At 35.1% G+C, this 8,763-nt stretch overlaps 1 protein-coding gene and 1 long non-coding RNA gene across 2 annotated transcripts in view; one reads left to right on the forward strand and one right to left on the reverse strand.

The window, feature by feature from the left end:
* Window positions 1-2: 2 nt before the first annotated feature.
* Window positions 3-3,271, forward strand: LOC125675344 (uncharacterized). The gene is made up of 2 exons (XR_008801988.1): window positions 3-2,882; window positions 3,229-3,271. It is a non-coding gene; the product is annotated as an uncharacterized LOC125675344 (long non-coding RNA).
* A 3,330-nt stretch (window positions 3,272-6,601) lies between these two features.
* The window catches only part of LOC125676519 (dual specificity protein kinase Ttk-like), a 36,410-nt gene continuing 34,248 nt past the window's right edge, over window positions 6,602-8,763 (reverse strand). Inside the window, exons 16-17 of the mRNA XM_056160599.1 lie at window positions 8,293-8,469; window positions 6,602-7,822 (exon numbers count right to left, since the gene is read on the reverse strand). Of these exons, the coding sequence (XP_056016574.1) occupies window positions 7,745-7,822; window positions 8,293-8,469 (255 nt within the window). The 3' untranslated portion in view covers window positions 6,602-7,744. The remainder of the gene's footprint in view (window positions 7,823-8,292; window positions 8,470-8,763) is intronic.

Below are 8,763 nucleotides of genomic sequence, written 5' to 3' on the forward strand. Positions count from 1 at the left end.
TTTATGTGATGAATATTTCAAACGTTGCAACGACTCTCCCAAATCCAATAGCCCAGTCGTAGAACTATTCGTGAGAGAGAGAGAGAGAGAGAGAGAGAGAGAGAGAGAGAGAGAGAGAGAGAGAGAGAGAGAGAAGTGTAAAGAAGTGAGGACAATATTTTTTTAGGAGGACAATTTTTAACCATTTGACAGAAGTTGTGAGGACAGAAAGTACAGCTAGATCAAAATTTTGTCCTCGCAATCATGACCCACAGCATGTGAAAGGTGCAGATATATACAAAATATTAGATTAGTGAGGACAAGTGGTGTGGGGACATGTTCTCAGGGACCGGTCAATATTTACTAGGGGGGGGGGGACCGGTGCAAAATGCAATAGGACACAATTTAGGGACCGGTCAATATTTATTGGGGGGTCAGTGGTACCAGTGCATTCCAAATTTCCATTTTAAAAAAACCAAACCATGTCCTATCTTCTAAAAGTGCAAAAAAAAAAAAAAAATTGCTGTCCTATATCAAATGTTTAATTAAAAAAAATATTTGTGTGTGTCCTATCTAATAAATTAATATATAGGCCTAGGCCTATGTATGATTAAACATTTTTACTTCATTTTAAAAATCTCTGGAGTTCTTCAAAATCATCACTTAAAAAGTTGTCTCTCCAGTCATATCGGCTGAGGGATTCAAGCTCCTGAGAAACTATTGTTTACTTTGTCATGTTTATTCGGTGAAGTTATTTTCATTTTTGTTGTTGTTGTTGTTCTTTTTGTTAAATTGTTGTTTAAAACGCTACATTTTGCATATTCTTTAATGACTGTTTTACTGAACTGTTGTCTCATGTACATGTACTTACAAGTATTTTTCACATCTCAGCATTCTCTATGGAAGGTGAAGATAACGAACAGTAATCAATCTCATAACTCTTAATACAGTGAAATTTTACGTTTTTAATACTTTATTTCAGGGATTTTATTTATTGAAAATAAATTGCTTTAATTCAATTTCTTTACAGTGTTTTGAAATTTGATATGAGAATAAAGTTTTATCAAATTGAAATCATTATTATAACTATGACTTGTGTTTGTCTTGTTATTTCATTACTTATTAAATTTTACTGCTTACTATGCAGAACAGGTTTTTCTTTAGGATAATTGTTACTATTTATAGATCACTCTAGTTTGGTCACATGGTTTTTAGGAGGGAAATTTCTTTTGAGGACAGGTATTCTTGTTTTCATGCTTAAGTGGCACGGAAGGGTTTTTGGATAAAAGTTTCATATAGTAGCTTGTTCTTTACTAGTGGATTGATTTATTGGATGGAGATTTATTCTATTTGATCAGGTTAGTATTAAGCTTAGGATGCACTATTTCTTTATTTTCACTACTTTATCTTGTCTGAGTGAATGTTTGAAAGATAGACAATATGAGGAGTGAATCCCAGATAGCATGACTACGTTGGCCCAACGTTGGCTAATGGCTGGACCGTTGGCCGATGGTTGGCGTTGGCTAAACAACGTTGGCCCAACATCGGACCAATGTCAACATATCACGTTCATACTCTGATGCCGTGGTTAGTCGGGAATACAACATTGGCCCAACATTGGGCCAACGTTGTAAGATCGTGATGAAATTATGACACACGCACACACAAATGCACATGACTCGCATATTTTGAAGAAGAGGATGCTGAGTTAATTTGAATATTAAGATTAGTGTAGAATGTATAATTGATTTGAAATATTTATAATTTTTATAAAATATATACACACATAATTGGTTTGTTTTTTTTAGAAAACATTTTTAAAAAAATAATATACATTCATGCAAATATCGTTAATGCAGGGATACAAATATTAACCTTGCATATCAAAAGAATGAACTCAAAAGAGAAAGCTTTAACACATTGCAAAGATTACATAACTGCTATAAAGTGTTGGATTTAGGAAGCAGATTCTAAGATAAGAGCACATTTACTGACCAAGCAATTAGGACGGAGTTTTTCACAGCTTGAGACTGGCCAGTTTCTATGGTAATCTTGATATCTGATATGTTGGGATGGTCAACCCTGCATCTATTTTACGCATCCAGCATACTTATCTCGGAGTTTTACTGAAGAATAACGTGATACAAGGAAAATTTATTCTGGGGAGTGGATTAAAGTAATACGACCCTCAAATGGTGAATTTTCTTTCTTTTAAAAAAAAAACAAAAAAAAACACAACTCTTCTATTAATATTATAAAGCGTTATGAGGGACTTTATTTTCATATCTAAATGACCACTCGCTGTTGGCGTGGTCCGCTAAGTACTGTGCATTTATAACAATACTGTATTGACTCAATATTGGCAATTTTGAATTACAGGTAAATAATCTTTATCTTGTAATGGCCCAACGATGGGCCTACCGATACATTGCAATTTGCTATATTGGCCTAATGTTGGCCCAACGATTACATGCATGTGTTACTACGTTGGGCCAACATCGCCCCCAACATGTTGGGCCAACAAAGGCCCACTTTGCACTTAGACATTGCGCCAACATTGTCCTCCCAACGTTGGGCCAACAAAGCCGGTTACAATGGACCAACGTTGTGCCAACGTACGTATGCTATCTGGGATGATCTTTGCAAGTTTGCACGAATGCTGTAAATAATTGATGTAGAACATATTGATATATAATTAAATAAGATTCAAATTAATGTGTTTAACTTTTAAAGGAGAGAATGAATGTATTACACTTTATAAATACTTAAGAGTAAATATTCATTCATGCAATAAATTATAACTCTACAGTAAATACCTATTTTATTATAGTTAGAACATCAACACATACTACAATGTAGGAGGATTTCTTAATGTTTGCACCGACCTTTGCACCTCATGGGAGGTAAGGTTAATTGTAGAAATGTTTTAATATAAATTCAGTATTTCACATGCAAATTGTTAAAGCATTTATAGTCAGTTTTCTTTTTGTTCAATTCATGTACTTTAGCAGTTTAGCATGAATTATCTATTATTTAGAATTTATTCAGTTTGTGTATATCATAAACTCTTTACTATGATAAGCTTATTCATGCTAAGCTTAGGGAAAGATTATTGATTCAAGAAATTATTGTAATTCATAATTTCTATGTATTTTAACCTCTCTTTTAATATTTTGATAAGGACCTTGATTGTAAAACTTCTTATGCAGAGTTATTGTTATTGTATTCATAACTTTCATTGTATTTCAGGGTCATGCAACAATCATCACCACAATAAAGATAAAACCCACGACACCGGAGTTATTGTTATTATTACACCCGGTTACAATAAGCAAAACAAAATAGAGAGTTGGGCAAACACTAACCCCTGGATATACCAGAGGTGGGATCAGATGCCTAGGAGGAGTAAGCATCCCCTGTCGACCGGTCACACCCTCCGTGAGCCCTATAATTTGATTAGGTAAACGGAGTTATCCGTAGTCAAAATCAGTGTGCCAAGAACAGCCTAACACTTGGTATGAAACATGTCAGACAGCATTTGGCCCAATGATAGGTTGTAATCACAGGCACTCGACATTTTCATACTTCAGGTGCCTGTGTTACCCCCCCCCCCCCAAAAAAAAAACCTTTAAAGGGAATTTACCCTAAACAAAGTCTTTTTAAATTGAATTTCATTTTAACTGAACTAGATGTTTTTAAGATAATAATTGAAATTGATTTTAACTCTACACCTGGTACATGTATAATATACATTATGTATACCATCAAACCTTAAAACAAAGAGTCCGGTGTGTATAAAAGGTTTGCCTCATGTGGGATCACTTTGAAAATTCAAAAGTGAAAGTTTGTACTTGTACCAGTATCCTGCGGATATGTGTTGAACCTGAAGAGATACAGCGAAAAAAAAAAAAAACAAGTTGTGTTTGTGAAACACAAATGCCCCCGATAATGGCCAATTCCAAAGATGGCCAAGATCACAAGGACAAATATCTTGGTACCAGTAGAAAGATCTTGTCACAAGAAATGCTCATGTACATTATGAAAGCTCTAATATTTACCATTTAGAAGTTATGACCAAGGTTAAAGTTTCAGACAGAATGACAGACAGGACAAAAACAATATGCCCCCTAATCTTCCATGTCGGGGGCGTAAAAATATTGAAACATAACCCCGAGTGAAAACTAAGGTATTAAAGTTTATGACCTTGGCATGAGGAATTTAATGATAAATTATGAAATAGCGAAAGGGCTAACAGAGAATTTATGTTTGAATGGAATTAAGGTCGTCTAAATATTAATCTAAATACCATACCAGTATTTAAATTAGAATTAAACTGCCAAAAGTTCTCACCTATTTAGGTTTGGAGTGATGTGGTCACCAAGTCTCTGTTAAAAAGTAAATAAATCAAAACCAAGATGCTTAACTGGCTGACTTAACAAGAGGCCCAAGGGCCACATCGCTCACCTGAGTTACCTTGGCCCATATTTCAAGATTTTCCTTATATACTCGCATGTAAAACTTTGATTCCTATTGTGGCCCCAACCTACTTCTGGGGGCCATGATTTTTACAAACTCGAGGCTGTACTATGTCAGGAAGCTTTCATGCAAGTGTAAAATTCTTTGACCCAAAGGTTCTTGAGAAAATTTTCCATACATATTTGTATGTAAAAATTTGATCCTTTATTGTAGTCCCAACCTACCCCCGGGGGCCATGATTTGAACAAACTTCAATCTGCACTATGTCAGGAAGTTTTAATTCATGTAAATCTGTACTTTCCTGACCCAGTGGTTCTTGAGAATATTTTCAAAAATTTAACGTATATATTCACATGTAAAACTTTGATCCCCTATTGTGGCCCCAACCTACCTCTAGGGGTCATGGTTTTAACAAACTTGCATCTGCACTATGTCAGGAAGCTTTCATGTAAATTTCAGCTTTTGTGGTTCTTGAGAAGATTTTTAAATGACCCCACCTATTTTTGCGATTATCTTCCCTTTGTAAGGGGCATGGCCCTTCATTTGAATAAACTTGAATCCCCTTCACCCAAGGATGTTTTGTGCCTAGTTCAATTGAATTGGCCCAGTGGTTTTGGAGATTTTTAAAAGTTGTCAATGTATATTCACAATTTTGCTATTATCTCCCCTTGGAAAGGGATGCGAGCCTTTACTTAAACAAACTTGAATCCCCTTCACCTTAGGATGTTTTATGCCAAGTTTGGTTGAAATTGACCCTGTGGTTCTGGAGAAGATTTTTGAAAGTTGTTGACATACTTTTCCTAGTATGCTATTATCTTCCCCTGTAAAGGGGCATGACCCTTCATTTGAACAAACTTGAATCCCCTTCACACAAGGATGCTTTGTGCCAAATTTGGTTGAAATTGGCCCAGCGGTTTTGGAGACGATTTTTAATATTTGTTTCACTATTTTGCTATTATCTCCACTTGGAAAAGAGTGTGGTCCTTCATAATAGAACAAACTTGAATCCCCTTCACCAAAGGATGCTTTGTGTCAAGTTTGGTTGAAATTGGTCCAGTAGTTCTGAAGATTTTAAAAAGTTGTGAATGTATTTTTACTATTTTCCTTTTATCTCTCCTTGGAGAAGGGCGAGGCCCTTCAATTGAACAAACTTGAATTCCCTTGCCCCAAGGATGCTTTGTACCAAATTTGGTTGAAATTGGCCCAGTGGTTCTGGAGAAGAAGTCAAATATGTGAAAGTTTACTGACGGATGATGGACAACAGGTGATCAGAAAAGCTCACTTAAAGGGGCATGGACACGATTGAGCTGAAAATTTAATTTTTCCATTTTTATTGTTTACAATGCTTAACTAAAGTATTTCTAGTGGTTAACCAAAATTTTGATATAAATTTTTGAGTTACAAGTGAGATATAGCACTCAATTCTTTGTTATGTTATGCCATGTTATTGTTTTCATATAGATTACTTACTAGAAAATAGCATGTTTAAAACAAAATGATTATGCTAAACACTAAAGTATCCAATTGTGTTCAGAATTAACTTGTAAATTGAAAAATCCATTTTAAACAAACTTTTACCAATATATTTAACATATGTAAACAAAAACATGGCATGAAGAATTGCGAGCTCTGTATCTTCTATATATTTCGACGTCATTCAAATTTTGACAATTAGAAATACCTATAAAATTTGAAAAATTTCAGCTCAAATCGTGTCCATGCCTCTTCAAGCTTCCAGCTCAGGTGAGCTAATAAGATTATGAATCATCGTTGTTTTCAGGTGAGCTAATAAGATCATGAATTATCGTTTTCAGGTGAGCTAATAAGATCATGAATCATCGTTGTTTTCACGTGAGCTAATAAGATCATGAATTATCGTTTTCAGGTGAGCTAATAAGATCATGAATCATCGTTGTTTTACACATAAACCACATTCTACTTCCCCTACATGCTACAATTCATAATGTGAATTTATTTTATTTCAATATACAATCTAATTAAAATTAGATCCTTTGAACCACCCACCTACCATTGCTACACAAGTGTAACGATTGTTGGCGAACAGATCTAAGGATCTAATTTTAATTAATAAGATTGTTCATGTTGGGACAATGAACCAAACTGCAGAAAATAATGAATATGCTTATTCTTTAGTCTGTATTTATTTGTTAAAATTATTCATCATGAAAATATATTTAGACAATATATAAAGATCTGTTTTGCATCTACATGTACTTGAAAGTACTAAAATAAGAGTTCTAGTTAAAATCTTAATACACCAGAAGCAAAACTGCACAAAATAATATTGTTCATAGTCAATACAACATAATCATAAAGATAGCATCACATGAGGCAAATGTACAGCGACATTTCTTAAATCTACCATGTTACAATAAAGAGAAGTCTTGTAGATCGGCCTTATTACAATACTCCAGAGTCTCGTAAATTGACCTTATTACAATACAGTGAAGCCTCATAAATCTACCTTATTACAATAGAGTGAAGCCTCGTAAATCGACCTTATTACAATACAGTGAAGCCTCGTAAATCTACCTGATTACAATACAGCGAAGTCTCATAAATCTACCTTATTACAATAGAGTGAAGTCTCATAAATCTACCTTATCACAATACAGTGAAACCTCGTAAATCTGCCTTATTACAATACAGCGAAGTCTCATAAATCAACCTTATCACAATACAGTGAAGCCTCGTAAATCTACCTGATTACAATACAGCGAAGTCTCATAAATCTACCTTATCACAATACAGTGAAGCCTCGTAAATCTGCCTGATTACAATACAGCGAAGTCTCATAAATCTACCTTATCACAATACAGTGAAGCCTCGTAAATCTACCTGATTACAATACAGCAAAGTCTCATAAATCTACCTTATCACAATACAGTGAAGCCTCGTAAAGCTACCTGATTACAATACAGCGAAGTCTCATAAATCTACCTTATTACAATACAGCGAAGTCTCATAAATCTACCTGATTACAATACAGTGGAGGAATGGCCTATATGACATCTGGTATGTACACCAAGTGTACACAGTTCTGGCTTTGTCAGGCAACTACCTCTACATCTTGCAGCATACGGACCAAGGCAAAACTTGATATTCCAGTCATGAACGGTTCTACCATGAAAACAGCACTGACTGTTTATCTGGTATGATGAGATTTATACTAGTACCACCGAGAAATGACAGAATGCGCAATGAATCAAGCGAACTGAGTACTGGGCCTCAGAGTTTGACAGTGGTACATGATTTCATACAGTTCCTTTCATACTGAGTGTAGATACTCATGCTGTAACAGATCTTCTATGCTCGGCCTCTGCTTGGGGTCGCGATTCAGACACCTCTGGAAAAGAACACTCATATTAGGCAGTTTCTTATTCGTATATTTGGAGGCAAGTAGTCAACATCATTTGTTACTAGGTACTTGTACACACAACATCTTTAAAAGCCAATTGTTTACAATCCTCTTCAATGTTGGAGAGAAAACTGGGATCACAAATATTTGGCTTGCAAAGACGGAATGCTGTAGCAGTGCTTTTATTTCATCTTTAACATATTAGGTCACTATTGCACGTCTCATAAGAAGTATGTTTAGCAGAGCTGTAAGAATGGCGTGGTACTTTAAATTTGTTCTTCATATCAGCCATTCATACAAAACAGAAGAGGAATATTTCACAGTCTAGCCATGATAATGGATACCAACAATGCTTCATAAGACATCACAGAACATTATCAAATACAAACATTAACAAAATCAAATTCTTTCTTTAAGACTGGGTCCCAAATATCACTGAACTGAGTATCAATACTCACCTTCATAACATCCAGTAACTTCTTATCTTGGATATCAGGAAACTTGATTTCATATTCTGGGTTGATGATGGCGAGGAGCTTGGCGAACTGTTTCACCACCTTCTGGAAGGGGGTGTGTCCGTACACCATGCAGTACAGAATACAACCCAGGGACCATACGTCAGACTTCACGCTTATCTGACAAAGAAAAGACAACTTCAATGGTGTGGACAATTTCACTATTTATAGCAGAACATATCTTCCTACCTGTGATAAATTACAAATATCTTGACCAATCTGATTGGCTTCTCCCACTCCTTAAAACATTTTTATTGTACTGACGAAAGAGTTCACAACATGTAATATCAGGCATTTGACTAGAACACATCTACATGTATGAGTAGGTGTTGTCAGTATATGTAATTCATTGCTGATTCATAAATACCACAAGCTCGGACCTAAAACACTTTAAATAAGAGGCATACAGGCCTT

Source organism: Ostrea edulis, chromosome 3, assembly GCF_947568905.1.
Source record: "Ostrea edulis chromosome 3, xbOstEdul1.1, whole genome shotgun sequence".
Lineage (NCBI taxonomy): Eukaryota > Metazoa > Mollusca > Bivalvia > Ostreida > Ostreidae > Ostrea > Ostrea edulis.